Source organism: Hipposideros armiger, unplaced genomic scaffold, assembly GCF_001890085.2.
Source record: "Hipposideros armiger isolate ML-2016 unplaced genomic scaffold, ASM189008v1 scaffold_70, whole genome shotgun sequence".
NCBI classification, from domain to species: Eukaryota; Metazoa; Chordata; class Mammalia; order Chiroptera; family Hipposideridae; genus Hipposideros; species Hipposideros armiger.
In genome coordinates, this window is record NW_017731420.1 from 3006569 (window position 1) to 3029701 (window position 23133).

At 36.0% G+C, this 23133-nt stretch overlaps 1 protein-coding gene and 1 pseudogene across 2 annotated transcripts in view; one reads left to right on the forward strand and one right to left on the reverse strand.

Annotated features, from left to right (window-relative positions):
- The window catches only part of RNF19A (ring finger protein 19A, RBR E3 ubiquitin protein ligase), a 58598-nt gene that overhangs the window by 17529 nt on the left and 17936 nt on the right, over nucleotides 1-23133 (reverse strand). For both annotated transcript variants that reach the window (XM_019642555.1, XM_019642556.1), the window contains exons 2-3: nucleotides 13472-14239; nucleotides 1110-1318 (exon numbers count right to left, since the gene is read on the reverse strand). In XM_019642555.1, the coding sequence (XP_019498100.1) occupies nucleotides 1110-1318; nucleotides 13472-14145 (883 nt within the window). In that variant the 5' untranslated portion in view covers nucleotides 14146-14239. The remainder of the gene's footprint in view (nucleotides 1-1109; nucleotides 1319-13471; nucleotides 14240-23133) is intronic.
- Nucleotides 11354-11712, forward strand: LOC109382806 (transmembrane protein 230 pseudogene; annotated as a pseudogene).

The following is a 23133-nucleotide window of genomic DNA, read 5'->3' on the forward strand; positions in this document are numbered from 1 at the left end:
TTTTTTCCAAGTTTTTCCCTTTTACAACCAGTGAGAAAAATGAGAATATTTCTAAAAATGATTGAAATCCCAATAAAAATAAAAATTCTAAGAATGAAATGTTAATTTTTTGAATTTACTCAAAAAACATTCAAATGTTGAGAAATTTTTTTTTTTTAATTTTCAAGAATTATGAGATGCATACATTGCTCATGTATAGATCCCCAGGTAATTTTTAAACTGCTAGCCAAAGACACAAAGTTCTTAGTGTCCTCCCCAATGAAGTATGATTCTGAATCCTTGATCCTGGAATTGGATGAGACATCTGTAAATAAAAAATGTATTTCATTTTGAGGAATATAATCAATAATCTTGTAAAGATTATGTAGGGTGCCAGATGGGCAACGGACTTAATTAGGGGATCACTTTATAGACTGTGTAGATGCCTGACCACTGTGCTGTACAACTGAAGTTGAAGAACATTGACTGTCAACTATAATTAAATAGTATATATACAGACTCACGCGATGTGGAGTACAGCATAGGGAATAGAGTCAATGGAATTGTAACAGCTATATACGATGTCAGATGGGTAGCAGATTGGTGGGGGGGGGGTTATCACTTTGTGAGGGGTGTAAATATCTAACTATTACATTGTTTTGTACACCTGAAACTTAATTTAAAAAATTGTATTTAAAAAAAATGTATTTGACAAAGTATGTAAATGAAAAGGATTCTAAAAATACTGTTTTAAATCTGTTACTTTGTGATAGTTGTAAAATTAGAAATAGAAAAGTAATATATTTTAAATTAGTATTAAAAATATTTGCTAAGCTTTGCATAAAACACCTTTACAAACAACACTTTTGGACCACCTTTGGCTATCAGTTAATAAGTCATCTTGACACTTAATTTTTTCCTTTTTTTAAGCAATAAAATCTTTCCAATCTCAATACTGCTTTCTTCCACAGGAAAGAATGAATGCTTCTGGGACAGGAATGCTAACATATAAAATTCTAGAAAACTGAAAGAACAGGTGATAACAGGAACTGAATATTGTATTTTTTATTTAAAATAACTAGTGTTCTGTATGTGTCAAATATTTTATTGAAAAAGTTAGACATAAATACCTGCCGCTCCAGACTCTTGACTATAACTAATGGATGAAGAACGTATGGTTCTCAGACGTAAACTCTGGGCTCTCTCTTGTCGAGCAGCATCACAGGTCTGATTGGGGTGCCAAATCTGTTTACAGTGGTAGCAAAACTCTGTTCCACATCCTTCTCGCCCACAAGTTAATTTTGGACAGCTAGCACATCCAAATGCTATCACAGCATATCTTGAAAGAAGAAAAATGATTTAAAAATGTGACATAAAACGAGATATTCATTAAGTAAAAATACTATCCAACTTAAATGCTATTCAGAAAAAGTTTTCTATTTTGACATGAGCAAACAGTCATAAGGCCTAACATTATCTCATCAATATAAAAACAGGGAAAAAATAAACAGTTCACAAACAAAGACACATAAATGTATAATAACAGTTTTTAAAGTTCAATTTTAACTTGCAACCTTTAACTAGGATACCACTTTATACATAGCCTAAAGTGTATATATAGTACCAATTTTATAAAATTCTATTGAATTAGTATTGTGTACACATAGAAAAGGCCAGGAAATACACCAAAAATCTTAACAGTAGTTTTCCTGATATTAGGGTTTTAATTTTCTTCTTTATATATGTATACATTTCTGATTTTTACAATTACTTGTTACTTTTAAAATCAGGAAGGTAAGAAAATTACCTATTTGAAATTATAATGACTGGATCAGTTATACCTATCAGTTAATGGCAAACTTTGCCAAGTCATAAATTTTGTGATTATCTTGTATTTAAACATAAATTCTCATATTTTTGTTTCTAAGATGCATGGTAAAAGTGGTCTTTGGTGCCAATCTCCTACCAAAAAGTACACAAACTTTACCTATCCTCTGAGTTAATATGTTGACACTTAAAAAAAATTCTGACTTAAATTCTGGGAACTATTGGGCATTTATTCTAGATAAATGAAAACTTATGAACACAAAAAAACCCGCACACAAATATTTACAGCAGCTTTATTTGTAATAGCCCAAAACTGGAAATGGCCCAGATGTCCTTCTTCAAAAAATAAATGGTTAAACAAAATATGTGTATATATGCCATGGAATACTAAAGAGCAAAAAGAAACTACCTACTGGTACACTTAACATTTTGGGTGAATCTCTGGAGAATTATGCTGAGTGAAAAAAGTCAATCTCAAAAAGTTATACACTATATAATTCCACTTATATAACATTTTGAATTGATGAAATTTTAGAAATGAAAAACAGATTTAGTGGTTGCCAGGGGTTAGGGATGGAGCGGGGGAGGGGAGAGGTATATGTATTTATAAAAGAGCAACATGCGGGATCTTTGCTGTGATGGAACTGTTCATTCAGTACCTTCATTATGATGATGGATACATGAACCTATAGGTGATAAAATGGTAACACACACACACACACACACACACACACACACAAAGTAGAAGTAAAACTGGGGAAATTTGAATAAGATTGGTGTATTGTATCAATGCCAGCACCCTAGCTGTGATACTGTTTTATAGCTTTGCAAAATGCTATCACTGGGGCAAACTGCATGAAGGATACGCAGGATTTCTCTGTATTATTTCTTACAACTATACATGAATCTACAATTATCTCAATAAAACTTTCCATTAAAAAATGTCTAGGGGTTTCTGGTTCTCTCTGAAAGAGAAACAAGTCTTATCTATGAATAAAAAGCTTTTGTAAATATCAGACATTTCCTTTTGCCTTGAAATTTAGGGGACTTTTCAGGGCTCCTCTTGTTACAGGCATAAAAATTTAAATAATAATTGTAACTGATTTCTATTAAATTTATTAAAATTATATAATCTGAAAAATTTCAAGAGTCAGAAAATTCTTCCATTTTTGAACCTGTTGCTCCATTATCTCACACTTTAATTTACATCTTAAATTCTACTTTATTTCTACACTTGATTTTAGCCAAAAGGCTGAGAAGTGATCTACTTTATTTCTGATAGACAAATTCTACAATTACCATTGTCTAGTATAAATATGTTCAAACATGACTGAATTAAAGGCAATTTAAATCAACACTGTTTCATTTCCCCAAGCTTAAAATTTTCCCAAAGGGTTTACTCATTGCAGTCTCAATAAAAAGAAAAATATCTTCAGACTCTACACTTTATTTTCTATCAAGTTATAATCTAAAGGCAGCCTTAAAAATAATTTCAGTGAAAAGGAAAGGCCTTCTCTTCTAAATTTCTTCTCTATCCTACCTTTTCTTGAAGGAAGCAGGGAAGAGGAGGGGACAGAATGGGGGAAGCTGTGTGTGTGTGCAGGGGACAATGCTAAGACCACCTACTTTTTTAAGTCACTCACAATTTATAAAGGCAGAAGAAAAGTTTAGGCTACTTGGTCCAAATGCAACTTCTACCACTTATTACCTGTATAGTTTTATGTAAGTTACCCACTTTCTCTACAACTAGGATTTCCCAAACATACAATAAAATAAGAATTCACTGAAGTTTGCTTAGCCTCAGTATTCAGCCCAAATCAGCTTCAGCTTTGCCCCGACCATTGGTAGGCAAAATACGCAAATGACTGCTCCAGTGACATTTCTAGTATCTCTGCACTTGTGCTTGATTAATGACCATGTGATCATACAAGTTACTATCATTCCTACATTAGTATAATATATATCATTTAGATTGAATATTAATTTCTGAATATTCATTTAAAAATAAACATTGGTAGGAATTCTGGATATAACTTAGAAGTAAAAATCTGTTGCTTTATATGGTGAACTTTTACTGGAAAACTGAAGTATAAATGTACATTGTGTTGCAAAAACAAAATGCAATAATTATAGCGATAACTGTGAAAACCAAATTTGGACATAAACTTAAGAACTTTCAAATAATTAAATAGGAAAACAGATCTAGTTAATATCAACACTAAGAGTGCTTTAACTAGATAAATTTAGGAAGAACATATCCTTGCTAAGTAAATATTTAAAAATATATAAGATAGATTAATAGAAATTAGGTTATATCATAATTCTAAGCTTTGTAGGTTTTTCAGTATAGTAGAATATCACTAAACAAAACTTTTAAGAACTGACTTAATTTTTAATTAATGATTTTAGGCATTGAGTCCTCCAAGAGAAAATTCTATTAGGGAATTAGTCACATCTTGACAAGAATTAAAAGGAGAATGTCAACTTTGCCATTTCAAAATTTTATGACAAGAGAAGTTCCAAAATCTGGCAAAACATCACTAAAAACATGAAGGGTATAGCAAAAAAACCTGAGGACTCAAAACACTTTTGCTTCTCAGTAATCAAACTTAAAACAGCTTCATAAATTGCTTTAAGATGAAAATTCCTTATAGTTTTGGGTCTAGAGACTTAAACATGTTGAAAATGATTCACTGCTTATAGATAGTGAATATTTATTTAGCATTTTAAAAATATGCAGTGTAATTACCAGGAGCAAATTAACAGCTGACATGTAGAGCAATCATTCTGTATTATAATACAATGTCAAACATTTAATAATTGGTGAAAATGTAGGTTTTGATGCATCTCAAAAATCAGGATATAATAATAAAGAGTTGTGATATTTAAATAAGATGATACAGGTGGGGGAGGGAGAAAGGGTGGAGGAGGGAGAAAAGAACAGAAGGAGGGGGAGAAAGAGAGGTGGAGAGGAAAGGAGGGAGAAAGGGAAAAAGAATTAGTTCAGAGCACATCATATGTATTCAAATGTAAGAGATAAAGTACATCCATCTTGTTTTATGCTACTTCTCAGGTTTTGGGGGTTTTTTTTTTAGTAATATAAAAGCTAAGGTATCCTACCACAGAACTAAACATTCAAGTCCCATTCAATCTGCACAAATTCCAAACAAAAACAGGGTTATCTTTAATAATACTAACCAAGTATTCTCATGAATGTATATTTTGAGAACTGTAAAAATGTATAGTAGTTTTTCTTTGCTAACAATTATTGAGTACTTACTATGTAAGTGTTCTGTGTCCATACGCATTCAATCCTAATAATAACTGGTTAGGCACATTCTATAATATATCAAGGAATTAAATGTACCTAGCATTCACATATTTTGAAAATGTGTTTTCAAAGGCCTTTTGAAGATGAGTTTCATGGTGTGGGGAGCCAAACTTATTTCCCATTGGAAAACGGCTCTCAAATTATAATAGAAGCAAATGGTAAAGCAAATTAAATATAAAATGCTTTAAAGAAAAATTTCAGAAGTCTCTCTGCTCTGGTGCATTAACTATTATTTGGGAAAAGTCCAGGATCAGCAGAAGGTCAGAGAGATAAAAAAAATGCTAATTAACTAACTAAACATTTCTGGTTCAAACAGTATCCAAATCTTGGTTTAAAAGACAGCTCCATTTCCTTCTATGATCTATTTTTTAACTCAAGTCTTACTTTCTGTCTATTCTTCAGCTGAAGGTCTCTAGTTACTTGAAATGCTTTAACCTTCCTACTTAGGCAGGAGTGGAGGGACAGGAAGAAAGTGGGGAAAATAGGAAAGGGCTGAAATACGACAGTTTTTCCAAAAGTATTTTCTGTTCACTGGTTAACAGGTGATCCATACAAAGAAAGTACTCAATGGTCAAGCTAGGGAAATGCTAAGCAAAATTAAAGTTTTGTTTGTTTTTTACTCTAGTATTTGCTAAAAGAATTTTTAACATACCAATGCTCAGTGTAGTATGTGCACTATTTCCCGAATTTATTTGACCACAACATCTATTTCCTGGAGAGTTTCACAGTAGTCGAGTTCCACAACTTACACTACTGATAAAATTGAGAAAGTAGGAATAACAGCTAGGGCAGTATATTCTGCCTAGAACAAATTCCTTATGAAGGAACAAGTAAGAACAACAAACTATATCTAACATGAAATGTAATCCTAAGAAAGATATAATAGTCCCAATAAAATTTTAATTAAAAAATGAGAAAAAAGAACAAAGAAAGATGTCCAAGATAACCCTTTTTCAAACCCACAAAGCTTTAACATAACTTTTAAAGAACAAAGAAAATATAATCAGAAATACCAAAATGATTTTGATCCAGTTAAGGGGAAAAGTCAGGTTTTATATCAAAGTCAATAGGCTCATGTTTCCGTTTTCAAGAAGTTGCTGTTATTCCAGTGGAAAAGGAGTGACTTGATTAATGTATTGGGGAGAAGGTCTCAACAAAGTGAGGCTCATCTCCTGATTTCTTTTCAGGATCTGGTTTCCTACAGTGGATGTGTTCGGTTCGGCTCTCCAGTACATGCTGTAGGGGAGGCCTACAATTGTTGAGAACTACCAAGACTACTGGAGACGTCTGTCTAATTTAGAGGTGGAGTATTACTAAACCATTTTGGCTGCATAGCTGAAGCCACATTCTTTAGTCTGCTAATTAGTAAGAGAAAGCTGACATATCTCCTGTGTTGTATTACATCAACTTGGTTCTTAACAAGGGGGTGAGGGGAAGAATGTTATTTTTATTGATTCCCTGAAACTTCACCAAAAAAATCTTAGTATCAGTTAATAATGTTTGGCATAGCAGTAGTAGATACTGAATTATTTGGTGTTAAAATTTACTTAGATTAGTTTTATGTTTAGGATGAAGAATAAATTAAAAACAGCAAGCTCTCAGCTCCAGCTATTAACTCATAGAATACTTTTATTGTCTATTCTAATACATAGAATTTATCACTAGTTATAAATTACAACTTCCCTTGAAACATAGTTTACTCATTATGGCTCCCTGTAAACAAAACTTTGTTTTCTAAGTCACACATATTTGTTTTCTCCACAGAAAATCAAAGTTGGATTCTGCTCTCTACATAAAATTTCTAAAAGGTCAGCCTACAAAAGCATTTCCAGCATGTCAAAAGATGGTCAAGTTATGGCTAAAATCCTTCTTTGTAGGATGGGAATGAGAGTCATATGGATATTAACTAGAATTCACTGAGCATTGTGTTTAACCTGTGGGTTACAAAGAAAAAACACTCTTGGGGCCAGCCGAGTGGCTCAGTTGGTTAAGAGCTCACTCAAGAGTGCGAGCTCTGAGCAACAGGGTTGATGGTTCGATTCCTGGCCCAAGCTGAGCTGCCAACAGGTGGCAGGATGGCTCAGCTAAAAAATAAAAAAGAAGAAGAAAAAGAAAAACACTCTTTTTTTGCCTTTGAGGGTCTCACAGACATACCAGGTGTGACAATTAAGTTCGCGAACTTGTTGCACCGATGTTGCTAACCTTTTTTGATAGCAGAGGGATTATTCATTATGAATTTGTACCAACTGGACAGTTAACCAAATTTACTATTTGGAAGTGCTGAAAGGGCTGCGTGAAAAAGTTAGATGACCTGAAATGAACTTTTCGCCAACAATTTCCTGCATCACGACAATGCACCAGCTCACATGGCATTGTCTGTGAGGGAGTTTTTAGCCAGTAAACAAATAACTGTATTGGGACACCCTTCCTACTCACCTGATCTGGCCCCCAATGACTTCTTTCTTTACCTGAAGAAAAAGGAAATATTGAAAGGAAGACATTTTGATGACATTGAAGACATCAAATGTAATACGACGACAGCCTGATGGCCATTCCAGAAAAAGAGGCGCTGGCATTGGTGCAGAGCTTCCTAAGGGGAGTACTTTGAAGGTGACCATGGTGATATTCAGCAATGCGGTATGTAGCACTTTTTCTAGGACGAGTTCGCGAACTCAATTGTCAAACCTTGTAAAGCACTAATTATATTCTAGTACAATAAATGTCCCTTATATTAAAAGTTCCCCAGTAAAGTCAGATGCACTCACATGAGATGACATGGATAATGTGTGCTGGTAAAAGGGTGGTTTTAGTTAGTTGAAACAAGTGATGACAGAAACTAAAATGCCAACTTTTTGCTATCTGCCTAGACAATGTACAAACTAGGCCTCTAAGGCTGGAGGCAATCAGATATTTTTTTCCAAGACAGGTTCTATGCTTCCCTTCGTACATGCCTCTCACTCCAATTCTTCTCCAGACCATGGGCAGATTTTTCTCTGAACCTGTGCAGACTGGCATTTTTTAGACACAGGCTAGCTAACTTTATGCTGGCTAAATCACAGCACACGGGTTTAGCCTCCTAGGCCCCTTGTCAAGAGGTTTTGTTTTGTTTTGTTTTTAAAGAAATACTGTTCTTTAAAGAAGTTTAATCTGCACTGGTCCTCAGAAGAATGGAAAGACTTAGGTCAGAAACCCTGAGAGATTTCAAATAGAAGCCAGGTCAGGTTTCTTTCTACTCTGAGCTAAGGGCAATATTTCCCAAAGTGTACAAAATTACATGTTTAAGTAAAATTGGTGTCAACCATAGGAAATGGTCATATTGACAAATATGAAATGCAGAAAGAAAATTCATAATTTCACATCTAGTATTTTTGCAAAAAAGCCTTTCAAGTGTGTTGTACAATGAAAGGGGTTAAATACATACATGCCTATGGTCCTACTACTGTTGGCTAAGCATTTTTATGAATAACTGCCAGTCAGATATTTACCAGTATTCCTTATGTCAGGTTTAAATAATAAATTGAGTTTAAATAAAAAATGTCCCTCTGTGGATACAAAGATTTTAAGTTCTAAGAGGGCAGGGATTTTTGTTTTTTGTTCACCAGATCTCTAGTGCCTGGCACATAGGTGGATTAAATATTTGAATGACTGTCTGATACAAAAAAATAAAAACAAAACTTCAGAAGTAGAGATAGGAATGATAAGAGCTATGAAAAGCTTACTGTATGCTAGGAATTATGTTAGTAATAACATTAAAGATCTATCTCAATTCTTACAACATGATAGGATGGAGATTCAAAATCAGGTCAGTGCATGCTCATGCTAACTAAAACTAAATTTTAATGAGGGCTTATGTAGTATTTTATGTTTGCAAAGTATACATATAAATTTTGTTACTGGGTGAGTTTTTCTGCGTAACACAATCATAAAAACTAAAATGTAATCAAGTATATAAAATATGCTATTAGAGAGCCAGCATAAATCAAATACAAATGAAAATACACAAATAAATGTCTGTGACATGTTTTCTTTATCTTCTGTGGTACAACTACTGACAACCACCAGAACCGAAAATAATTTATAGCCAAATTAAGCAAACCCAATTCTTTGTTAAACTTACATAAGCTTCTGTTTTCATAACAGAATCTATTGAAGTAGGTGTTTCTACTGTTTTATATTTTATACTTAACTTTAAAATACTTAGAATACTAAGCCATTTTACTTTTTAACAATGCAGTCTCAATGAGAAGAAAATGTATAAAAATAACTCAAACTACAAATTTATGAAAAATTTTAAAATTTTACTGAAAAATGTCATACATACCAAAGGATTTATAAATAATAAAACCAATACCCCTGTATCTAACCTACGAGTTAAAAACAGTATCAACAGGGTGATCATATAATTCATAACCTAAACTGGGACACTTGAGAATGCTAATGCTATTAAAAATTACACCAGTACAATATGCATGAACTGAAACTATCTTGGGCAAATCTGAACCTATGGTTACCTTAGTAGCTATCAGTGGCTTTAGAAATTCCTTGATTGCCCCTTGAAGTTCACATCCTTCTTCTCTCAAGAGGTAACCATAAACTAAATGTTTTCATCCATTTTACTGTCAATGAACATTTGTTTTTTTCTTTTTTATTTGCTGTAACACTCTTAAACACTTCTAACTAGATGCCTCCTGGCACACAAGTAGTTTCTCTAAGGTATTTAACTAGGAGTGGATCTTCTAAGTTACGGGGTAAATGTGTGTTCAATTTTAATAAATAGTATGGCAGTTGGTGAGCTATAGTCATCTATATTTTTAGTTAATTCTTTTCCTTTTATTTATATAACTTACTTCTGTAATGTTTTGACTTTGTTTTGATGTGTTAGGTGTGGTGACAATCTAATTTTTTCCCCTCAAATAGCTAATTTTCACAATTTTATACATTGAATAATCAATCCTTTCTCAGTTGGTTTGGCAACCTTCCTCTAAAATCAAGTTCCTATACTAACTGGAATCTGTGTCAGCCCTATCTATTGTGTTCTATCAGGTTGATAGTGTTGATATTATCCAGTATGGTGACATGATCAATCAATCCAGCACAAGGAAAATACACCTAGTCACCAGAAAGCTTGTGCCCCTGGATTTATTGTCTGAATCTCTTCTGACCACAGGTTCTGATGCTTAAGCTTCTTTTTAATTTGTCCATCATTTTCACTTTTTCTTTTAAAGCTATTAAATGCTTAAAGGAACACTTGAGAGCACCTCTTATGCTGTGGTTCCATAAAAGATAGTTAGAAAATCAGGTAATAAACAATATATAAGCACATTCCTCACTATTTAAATTCTTACTATAGAAGTATATGCTATAATGATTTCCCAAAAGCTTTTTTTTTTAACCTAAAATTTGCTATCTAACCTCAAATCTACTCTAATGAATGTGCACATTTGCACTAGTGAAAATGTTGGACAGAGGCTCCAAGGATCAAGAGTGATACAACTGTAGCTAAGCTGCTCTTCTGACAGTGTATTGTCTTCTGCTCAACTTCATTATCCCTATTTCCTTCTCATCTTTCTCATCTTTCTCTTGAGAGTTTACCTCTTTCATAGGTCCCAGAGTTCGCTTCTATCATACACTTGAAAGCACAGCCAACCTTGGCCCAGTTTAGATACTGTCTTTAACACATTATTTTATTTATGTTGTGGTACAAGGTCCCAGCAGTACAGGAGAGCATAATTCAAATTTGATACTGACTAGTATATCTCTGAGTCCTTCACACAACTAATGAATTCATAAAATGTTAAATAACTAGGTAATATTTTTAGTGCTTTATATAACATTACACAGAAATCCAGTTAAGTGCTTGTGATACTTGGGAAAACTGGTTGGGATTTGCACAGGCTGGAAACATACTATTACTTTTCTCATTTAAAATTATGGAATATAAATTAGATGCAATCTGAAAATTTGCCTTGCAACAAGTTTCTAATAATGGATTTGATTCAGAAGAATGAGTCCTGAAATTGTTACTTATAGATAATCTCTGGTTTACTAATGGTATGCTAAATCGTATCCAGTGTTTATGGCTTTCGATATTCTTTAAGAGTATATGACTGGACTTCCGGCGTTGAGCTGGTTGGGGCAGGGTGGCAGTTAGGTGAGGCATGTCATGAAGACTCTGGGCGTCTCTATGGCCAGTGAGTGTAGCTGGGTCAGGATGTTATGATGCCGTCTGATACCAACCTGGCTGCTGGAATCCCCAGTAGTAAAGTGAAATACTCAAGGCTCTCCACAGGTGATGGCTACATCAACCTTCGGTTAATGAAAAGCCCTCCTAAGATCCTATATAAGGCCACTGCATTTACTACAGTGTTGTTTTTGATTGGTGCCTTTCTCATTATCATAGGCTCCCTCCTGCTGGTGGGCTATATCAGCAAAGGAGGGGCAGACTGGGCCATTCCTGATCTGATCACTGGCATCTTGGTGTTCCTGCCAGGGTTTTACCACCGTACATTGTCCACTATGCATCCAAAGGCTACCAGGGTTACTCCTAAGATGACATTCTAGACTTTGATGACTAGCACCCACCGTAGCCCTGAGAAGAGTCAGATGGGTCTGAACCCAGCTTTAAGACATGGAGCAGAAACTATGGTTAAGGGCAAGGGAATTCTGAAGTTTGCATATGTTTAACAAAACAGTGAGGCCTGTCAAGTGGCTCAGTTGGTTAAGAGCTCGCTCAAGAGTGCGATCTCTGAGCAACAGGGTTGCTGGTTGAATTCACGACCCAGGCTGAGCTGCCGCTGAGCTGCCAACAGGTGGCAGGATGGCTCAGCTAAAAAAAACAACAAACGAAACAAAACAATGGCCAGGTTTTGTGAATCCCATCTTAAAGATGTTAACTTAACTTACCATTAGCTAGTTAGAACAGGCTTTATCTTTGAGCTCCTGGCCTTGGCAAAAGTCCTGACAAGTTTTTCCACATGAACCTCTATCATGGAAGAATAGCAATGCTAATTGTATGGAAAAGCGGGAGGTTATTCCGTAGTGGGAAGTGTTGCTGCCATCACCCTTTTCAGATGTTTCTTTAAATAGTCTTTATTGTCAGATTGTTCTTGTGGCAAGTGGAAAAATGCAATATGTCAAATTTCTTATTAGTAAGTCATTTATTTTGAAAACATCTGAGTATCTTATCCCCTACTCATCTCTAACTTAGGATTCTAATGGAAGACCTTGGCAAAATCAAGTATCAGTGTTGATATATCTGTAATATATATTTTTTTAACTTTCTTATTAACAGCAACCAGGAAGTTTTTAAACCTCAGAGCAAGTTTTCAAAATGTAAACACTCTCTCTGTTCACCAGTCCTTGGCCAGCTCTGATCTGGTTCACCAACAGGTTGGCCAGCATGTAATTTGGGTCAAAATGTTCTGTGTATCATGCCTTTAAGGAACAGGCTTTTGGATGTTTCCTAAGGAAAAATGTAGGTAAGTGGTTGTTATTTAGAGTTTATAAACCCATTGACAGCACCTTGTATTACGTCATTCTGCTGAAGGTTGCAAGATTTGGCCTGGATCCCGACAGGACTAGATTTCCTTATTTTGATTGTTTCCTAGTTTGCAAAAAGTGACTTACGTTCAAAAGAAATTAAATTGTCAAAATCCAAAAAACAAACAAACAAACAAAAAAAACACATGAGTATATGACTGTTTCTCCCTAGTTCTGACAACTGGACATAGTAAATGCTCTGTAAACAGAGGCAGCTATTGACATAATAATCAAATATATAAGCATAATTATTTTAAATGTTGGTAAAATGGTATTTGTAATTAAAAATGTGAGGTAAATAAAGTATTATATAATCCCTAGATCTTGAGACTAGTAAACACTATGTACACCAACATAAACACATTATACTATGATACACAGTAAGGTGCCTTTCAAAAAGGTCACTTAAATTTATATAAGTGACCCCCCCCCACAGCAAAAACAAACAAAACCCCTGATCATTTCATCTGTTATATCAAAATAAAAATTTTCCCATTGGATGGGGAAAATCAATTTTGCCAACAATTAGATCCTGCACTTTACCATCTTATCCTTTTCTACTGAAAAATGTTAAGTGAATGTTGTGCAGAGACAATATAAAAATGAGTAACATAAGTTTCCTGCCTTTGACATCAAACACTGCCTGACACATGGTATGTACTCAATCAATATGTTTGTCGATTGAATGAATTACACGACATGTTAAGATTTTTCTTTTGAGTAATAGTCAGAAAATTCTTATTTTATCACAAGAAAAAAAATTAACTCAAGAAAAATATAACAAAATCTTCTTACCCACAGTCTGGAGCTGGACACCACCTACAGTCAGGATCTGCAACGAGCCACCGTCTAAGCATAAATTCTTCATATTTTTCCATCAACACATCATCACTTAATATCAAGCGAATATCATGGGGATTAAATCGTTCAGTACATTCTGGGCAACTGATATTAACTCTACTTTCAGAAATTTCTATCCTTAGATATTGTCGTAAGCAATCCACACAAGATCTATGATGACAAGTCATTATCTCAGGAAATCTGTCTTTAGAATGCCGCAAAAGGCACAAAGGGCACTCTATAAAGTCTCCAATTTGTTTGCTGATGGAAGTTAATCCATTGTCAGAGGAGGTATTTGTAGAGAAAATGGAGTTCTTGTCAGTACACATTTCAGAATGTATACTTTCAATACTTGCAATTCCATCCACCCCGCCATTTATCTCCCTTGATTTACGTTTGTTATCCTTTTTTCTCCGAAACAGAGAGCCTATTGAAATTCTTCTTTTTTTTGGTGCCTTTTTGACTGAAGGCAAGCTCACAGATGAAGCAGAAGACTGAAGATCTCGATCTGAACCCATTTGCCGATGTAAACTCATGTCTAAAATGCTCATTAGAACTGAGTAAGGGTCTGTGTTTACACACAGCCCTTCATTATATTTAGAGATAAAACCTATTCCTTGTTCTTGCATTCAGATTAAGTCATGATGTAAGAAAATCCTACTTGGTTTCTTCAGAGAATTCTTGAAAAAGTTCGATTTATAGAAGACTGTTATCATAGATGTTCTGGAAAAAAAAAAAACACAAAATACCAAGATCACTTAATTGTACATTCTCAGTCTGCATGTTTTTAAAATAAACTCTAACTACGAAACTTCAAATGAGTATGTTCTTCACCATTATATATATATTTTTTTTTCTAAAATAAGATCAATTTACTGAGTAGTCTACAAGAGAATATAAAACCAATGGTAAAATAACAAAGACATTCTTTAATCTTAATAAAAGACTATATATTTGAACTGACTAGCATTATTAAAATCACATACAAAATTTTTTATCATTATCACTCACACCTCAATGATTCCCCATTGACTTTAGGAGTGTATGCATTTTTTTTAAACTGACAATAAAATGTACATGCAAATACAAAGGGCAAAGTACAGCTTACACTTGAAGAAGAATAAAGTGAGTGAGTAAGGGGAGGTACTCTTACACTGCCAGATATAATGACTTATTATAAAGTTATAGTAATTAAGAAGACACTGTGGACATCACAAGGATATAAAGACCAATGGAACAGAACACAGCCCTGATAAAAAGTCCTATATATGTATATATGGATACTTGATTTATGTCAAAGGTGACATGGCAGAGCACCAAGAATAGCCTTTTCAAAACCAAAACACCATAGTACTGTTTTAATGGTTATCATCTGAGAAGAAAATGGGAACTTGACCTTTAAGCTCACCCCATGCATAAAAATCAGTTCCAGATGGTTCATAGATCTAAATGTGATCAGTAAAATCATAAAGCTTCTAGGAGTCAATAGAAGAGAATCGTTCTTTTTTTTAATATTAGTTTTAGGTGTACAAAACATAATAATTAGACATTTATACCTCACAAAGTGATAATCCCACCAGTCTACTGCCCATCTGACATTGTACATAGCTGTTACAATACCAATGACTATATTCTCTATGCTGTACTTTACATCCTGTAACTAGATTATATATATATACACACACACATATATACACATATATACATATATACATACACACAATTATAGTTGACATTCTAGATGAATGTCAACTTCATCTAGAATGTCAACTTCATATATTCATTCAAATGAAACTTATTTTACAGTTTCAGGTATATAGTGCAGTGGTTAGGCATTTATATAATCTATGAAGTGATCCCCCCCAATAAGTCTAGTACCTATCTGACACCCTACATAATCTTTACAATATTATTGATTATATTCCCCATACTGTATTTCACATCCCCATTACAATTTTGTGACTACCAATTTATATTTTCTAAACTCTTCACCTTTTCGCCCATCCCCCAACCCCTTCCCATCTAGCAACCATCAGTCTGTTCTCTGTATCTATGAGTCTATTTCTGTTTCTTTATTCTGTTCTTTAGATTCTACACATAAGTGAGATCAGATGGGTATCTGTCTGACTTATTTCACTTAGCATATCATCCTCTAGGTTCATCCATGCTGTTGCAAACGGTAAGATTTCATTCTTTTTAATGGCACAGTAATACTCCACTGTATAAATGTACCACAGTTTCTTTATCCAATTATCTATTGATGGGCATTTCAGTTGTTTCCGTATATTGACTGTTGTGAATAGTGATGCAGTAAACATAGGGGTGCATATATTTTTTCCAATTAGTGTTTTGGATTTCTTTGGATAAATACCCAGGAGTGGAATTCTGGATTATAAGGTAGTTTCATTTTTGATTTCTGAGGAACCTCCATACTGTTTTCTGTTGTGGCTGCACCAATTTGCAATCCCACCAACAGTTCACAAGGGTTCCCTTTTCTCCACATCCGTCCCAGCACTTGTTTTTATAGATGAGAGCCATTCTAACAGAAGTGAGGTGGTATCTCAGTGTGGTTTTTATTTGCATTTCTCTGATGATTAATGATGCTGAACAGATCTTGTCACATGCCTATTGGCCATCTGAAGTTCCTCTTTGGAGAAATATCTCTTCAGATACTCTGCCCATATTTAATTGGCTTGTTTGGGGTTTTTTTTTTCCTTTTTTTTTTTTTGGTGTTGAGTTGTATTTTTTTTTTCGTCTTCTAATTTTGGATATTAAACCCTTATCAGATTTATCACTGGCAAATAGCTCCTCCCATTCAGTAGGATGTCTTTGTTTTGTTGGTTTTCTTTGCCGTGAAAAAAATTTTCAGTTTAATGTAGTCCCATATGTTTACTTTTTTCTTTTATCTCCCTTGCCCAAGGAGATACAGCAGTAAAAATACTGAGGGTAATGTCTGAGAATTTACTTCCTATATTTTCTTCTAGGAGTTTTATGGTTTCAGGGCTTATATTTAAATCTTTAATCCATTTTGAGTTTATTATTGTATATGGTATAAAAAGGTGGTCCAGTTTCATTTTTTTTGCATGTTATCTGTACAGTTTTCCCAGCACCATTTATTAAATAGACTGTCTTTACTGCAATACAAATTCTTGCTTCCTTTGTCATAGATTAAATGACCATATAGGCATGGGCTTATTTCCTGGGTTCTCTATTCTGTTCCATTGATCTATGCATCTGTTTTTACGCCAATACCATGCTATTTTGATAACTACAGCCTTGTAGTATGCTATGATGTCAGATAGCATGATACCTACCACTTTGTTCTTATTTCTCAAGATTGCTGTGGCTATTTGGGAGTCTTTCATGATTCCAAGTAAATTTTAGAATTATAAGTTCTAGTTCTGTGAAAAATGTCATTGGTACTTTGATAGGGACTGTGTTGGCTCTATATATTGCCTTAGGTAGTATGGACATTTTAACTATATTAATTTTTCCTATCCATGAGCATGGTATATGCTTCAATTTTGTGTATCTTCTTTAATTTCTCTCTTCAATGTCTTATGATTTTCTGAGTACAGGTCTTTTACTTCCTTGGTTAAATTTATTCCTATTTTATTGTTTTTTGCAGCAACTGTAAATGGAATTGTTTTCTTAATTTCTCCTGATAGTTTGTTATTGGTGTATACAAACACAACTGATTTCTAAATATTACTTTTGTATCATGCTACTTTACTAAATTCATTTATCAGTTCTAATAGTTTTTTGGTGGAATCTTCAGGGTTCTCATGTCATCTGCATATAATGACAATTTTACTTCCTCCTTTTCAATTTGGATGACTTTTATTTCTTTTTGTCTGATTGTTGTGGCTAGAACTTCCAGAACTATGCTGAATAAAAATGGTGAAAGTGGGCAACTTTGTCTTGTTCCTGATCTTAAGAAATGCTTTTAGCTTTTCCCCATTGAGTATGATGTTAGCCGTGGGTTTATCTATGGCCTTTATTATGTTGAGATATGTTCCCTCTATTCCCACTTTGCTGAGAGTTTTTATTATAAATGAATGCTGGATTTTGTTAAATGCTTTTTCTGTATCTATTGAAATGACCATATGATTTTTATTTTTCATTTTGTTTATGTGGTGTAACATGTTAATTGATCTGTGGATATTGAACCTTGCATACCAGGAACGAATCCCACTTGATAGTGGTGTATGGTCTTTTTAATGTATTGCTGAATTCAGTTGGCTAATATTTTTTAGAGGATTTTTGCATCTCCGTTCATTAGGGATACTGGCCTATAGTTTTCTTTTTTTTGTAATATCTTTGTCTCATTTTGCAATCAGGGTAATGGTGGTCTTGTAAAATGACTTTGGGAGCCTTCTCTCCTCTTGGATTGTTTGAAATAGTTTGAGGAGAATGGGTGTTAATACTTTTTTGAATGTTTGGTAAAATTCACCTGTGAAACCATCTGGTCCAAGACTTTTGTTTGTTGGGTGCTTGTTGATTACTACCAACAAAACTGAATCAGTAATCAGCCTGTTCAGATTTTCTGTTTCTACTCAATTCAGCCTTGGGAGATTGTATGTTTCTAGGAACTTATCCATTTCTTCCAGATTATCTGATTTGTTGGTGTGTAGTTGCTCGTAGTATTTTCTTAATTTTTTTTGTATTTCTTCAGTGTTGGTAGTCACTTCTCTTCTTTCATTTCAGATTTTATTTATTTGGGTCCTCTCTTTTTCTTGATGAGTCTGGTTAAAGGTTTGTCAATTTTGTTCGTCTTTTTAAAAAAACCAGCTCTTGGTTTCATTAATCTTTTGTATTTGTTATTCTAGTGTTTGTTTTATTTCCACTCTGATCTTTATTATTTCCTTCCTTGTACTCACTTTGGACTTTATTTGCTGTTCTTTTCCTAGTTCCTTTAGGTATAAAGATAGACTGTTGATTTGAGATTTTTTTTTCTTGTTTCTTTAGGTATGCCTGCATTGCTATGAATTTCTCTCTTAGGACTGCTTTAACTGTGTCCCATAGATTTTTGGTCACTATGTTTTAATTTTCATTATCTCAAAATATCTTTTGATTTTTTTCCTTGATCTCATTCTTGACCCGTTCATTATTTAGTAGCATGTTATTTAGTCTCCACGTGTTTTTCAGTTTTTTTCTTGTGACTGATTTCTAGTTTCATACCGCTGTTGTCACAGAAGATGTTTGATATGATTTCAATCTTCTTAAATTTATTGACTTGTTTTGTGGCCTAACATGAGGTCTATCTTGGAAAATGTTCCATGTGCACTTCAAAAAATGTATATTTTGCTGCTTTGGGGTGAAATGCTCTAAAAATATCAATTAAACCCATCTGGTCTAGAGTGTAATTTAACTTTGCTGTTTCTGTGTTGATTTTCTTTCTGGAAGATCTGTCCACTGGTGTCAGTGGGGTGTTGAAGTCCCCTACTATGATTGTGTTACTGTTGATCCCTGCCTTTATGTAGGTCAATATTTGCTTTATATATTTAGGTGCTCCTATGTTAGGTGCATAAATGTTTATTAAAGTGATATCCTCTTGTTAAATTGATCACTTTATTATTATGTAATGTCCTTCTTTGTCTCTTATTATTGTCTTGGTTTTAAAGTCTATTTTGTCCCATATAAGTATTGCTACTCCAGCTTTTTTGTCATTTCCATTTACGTGAAATATCTTTTTCCATCCCTTTACTTTCAGTTTGTGTGTGTCTTTCGATCTGAGGTGGGTCTGTTGTAGACACCATATTCACAGGTCTTGTTTTCTTATCCACTCAGCTACCCTATGTCTTCTGATTGGAGCATTTAATCCATTTACATTTCAAGTGATTACTGATAGGTACATAGAGCTATTGCCATTTTATTATTCATATTTTTTGTCTTCGTTTGTTTGTTTTCTCCCTTCTTCTGCTTAAAGAAGTCCTTCTAACATTTCCTGTAACGCTAGCTTGGTGCTAATGAATTCCTTTAGCTTTTTCTTATCTGGGAAGCTCATTAGCTCTCCTTCAATTTTAAATGATAGCCTTGCTGGGTATAGTAATCTTAGTTGTAGGGTCTTGTTCATCACTTTGAATATTTCCTGCCACTCCCTTCTAGCCTGCAGAGAAATCAACTGACAGTCTTATGGAAGCTCCCTTGCGAGTAACTAGTTGTCTATGTCTTGCTGCTTTGAGGATCTTCTTTGTCTTTAACCTTTGCCATTTTAATTATGAGGTGTCTTGGTGTGGGCCTTTTTGGGTTCATCTTGTTTGAGACTCTCTATGCTTCTCAGGCTTGTATGTCTATTTCCTTCACCAGGTTAGGGAAGCTTTCAGTCATTATTTCTTCAAATAGGTTCTTGATCCCTTGCTCTCTCTCTTCTCCTTCTGGTACTCCTATGATGCAAATGTTGTTATGCTTGATGTTGTCCCACAGGTCCCTTAAACTGTCTTCATTTTTTTAAATTATTTTTTCTTTTTGTTGCTTCCATTGGGTGTTTTATGGTACCTTGTCTTTTAAATTGATGATTTGATCCTCTGCTTCATCTAATCTATTGATTCCGTCTAGTGTATTCTTCATTTCAGTTATTGTATTCTTTATTGCTAACTGGTTCTTTTTTATGGTTTCTATATGCTTGCTATTTCTTTGATGAAATTCTCACCAAGTTCCTCATGTATTCTTATAATCAGTGTTTTAAATTCTGTCTCTGGTAGGTAATTTCCCTCCATTTCATTTAGTTCTATTTCTGAAAGTTTCTCCTGTTCTTTTATTTGGGACATGTTTCTTTGTTTCCTCATTCTGGCTGCCTCTCTGTATTTGCGTCTATGTATTAGGTAGACCTCCTATGTCTCTCAGTCTTTGCTGGGTGGCCTTTTGTAGTATGTGTTTTGCGTGGTCCAATGGCACAGTCTCCCTGATCTCCAGTGCGTATGTTCCAGGAGTGTCCTGTGAGTGTGTTATGTGTGGTCTCCTGTTGTAGTTGAGCCTTGACTGCTTTTGGAGTGGGTGGGACTGACTCTCTCATTCTGACTGACTGTAAGGATTGGCTACACACACAGTGTATGAGCTGCTGTGTTGGGGCTGACCCCTCAGAGGAGAATTCACCCCTGTGGGCTCTTGTGCCTGTTGAAACCCCCGCTTTGGGTGTGCCACTTATGGGGCTCACCAGGTAGTGCTGTGGTATGTCTGAAGCTGGCCTGTGGGTATGTGGTTTCTGTTGTCCCTTGGGAGGGTCTCCCATGCAGGCCAATTTCAGCCTTGTCTGTTACCGACCCACTGCTACCTGGTAGGAGCCCCAAAGCTTTATGTGGTTGGCTGCTGCCTATGCTAGACCTGGAGGCAGGTGGGGGTGGCCTTGCTGTGAACCGAGGCTGGTTGCCACCTATTTGGCCTGAGGCAGCTTAGCATAAGAAACAGGGCTCTCTAGGCCTATTGCCACCCACTGGCTGCCCGCAGGCACAACCACTGAAAAATCCTCCTTAGGTGAGAGATGGGCTGGGCTGGTTGAGCTGGTGTTGAGAGTGCCCTCGTTGATGCAGCACTAGCTGGGTGGGCCATCTCACAGTCCTGAGATGTGGCTGGTGGTTTGTACAAAGTTAATGCAGATTCAGTTCTTATGCCAGTACTCAGTCTGTGATCATTTTGCACAGTGCCCCAAGAACACCGCAGTCAGCCACTGCTCACCTTGGCGCTGTGCCTCCTGGCCTGTGACTTCACAAAATGCCCTTAGAACACCACAGCCAGCCACCACTTGCTTCAGGCTTGCAGGTCCCCAAAAGCTGCCCCCAAGAGTGGCTGCAGCACAGGTTTTGGATCACTGTCCACCACCAAAATCTCTCTGGGCCATCGTGGGGTGTCCACTGCTGCAAAAGGCCTCGGTGTCTTGTGGAGTGGGGCTGGCCACCCAAGCACCCAGAGTGCCCCTGGCAATGCAGCTCTAGGTGGGTTGGGTGGGGTTGCAGGGAGCTAAGGGGTGTGGTCTACAAAGTCAATGTAGTCTCAGCTCCCCCACCAGTGGAGCGGGGCCACAACCATTCTGCAAAAACACCATGGCCAGCCACCGCCCATCTCAGGCCTGCAGGTTCCCAACAGCTGCCCAAGAGATGCTGTGGCACAAATCTTGGGTTATCACCCACCAGCAAATATCTCCTGAGACCACTGCAAAAAGGCCCCCACAGCTTGTGGGGCGGGGCCAGCAGCCCAGGCAGTCAAGAGTGTCCCAGGCAATGCAATAAGACCAGCTGTTCAGGGAGCAGGAACCCAGGGTGTCACCAAGGCAGTGTGCACACGCAGATTCCACCAGAACAATGTGGTCCCATCTTGGCCCTTTGGGGGAGGACTTAACACTGAAAGGATGGCATCCTGCTGTAGGCCACATGTATGACAGGCTTCACACAGGGATAACAATGGCTCTGTCCCTCCAGCTCCCACCCTGAAGCCACACAACTCAGTCCTTCCCCGCATTTCCCTAGGCCTCACGAGCTGCCGCCTCTCCACCAGAGACCAGGTGAGTGCCCACAAGCAAGCGAGTCTGTGTGCCAGCTCTACCAGAGGGCATCTGAGTTTCTAGTCGCCCTCAGCCCGACCAGCAAGGGCAGACATGCATCTTCACTGATTTTCACTTTCAGATGCCTTGGGAACTGCTCTTCCCTAGGCTAGGGAGCTCAGCATGGGATTGGGACTCCTCCCTCTTCAGGGGGGACCTCTGTCACTGAGGTGTCCCTCCTGAGGTTCAACCACTATCTACGGGCTTGGGGTCAGCCCTCTTCATGTCTCTCCCCTTCCTACCAGTCTTGATGTGGTCTCTTTTTTATATCCTTAGTTATAGGGGTTCTGTTTAGCTAGCCTTCAGCCTTACAGCTATTTCCAGTGAGCTTCTTGGAATCTCCCATGCACAGTTTGAAGTTATCTAGGTACCTGAGAGTTTATCCATCTATTTTAGGGCTATCCTACTATAACTCCCACCTTTCTGGGATTTATCCACTCAATTACCAGCTATTCTGGCAGTCCCACACTCCATCTCCTGAGACACCTCAAGCCAGTAAGACTCTGGGCTTTCTGCTTGATTTCCAGCTGTACTGTGCTGCATGGACTTTTTCTCAAGAGAAAAAGCTGTACGGCTTAAAAAAAAAAACATGACAGGTTTCCAACGAATATCTTCACCTAGGCTCTGAGATACAGTATTCTCTTATCTGTATATGATGGTGTCATAGAAAGTTTTAGCCTGTTTAGCATCTGTTATCTCTACAATACAAATAATTACTGTACTGCTTTAAAAAATGATCTTTAAAAGGTTTTTTTGCATTATCTAATTCTTGCAACTGTAACAGTCTAGTAATAACTAAATCTGTTCAACTTTGCCTTTTTGCTATAAGTGACCTATATAAATATTGATTCATTTATTATTTCAACAAGTATGTTCAATGTCTATCATGTGCCAGATACTCTTCTAGGTGTTATATATACAATAGTGGACAAACTAGACAAGGCCCCTGGAACTTTCATTCTAGTGCATCTAAACTAAGCTCTGAACAAAGGATATTTTCAGACTATAACTTCCCCAAAAAGCAATATGGATGACTTTGCAAGAATATATATATATATATATATATATATATATATATATA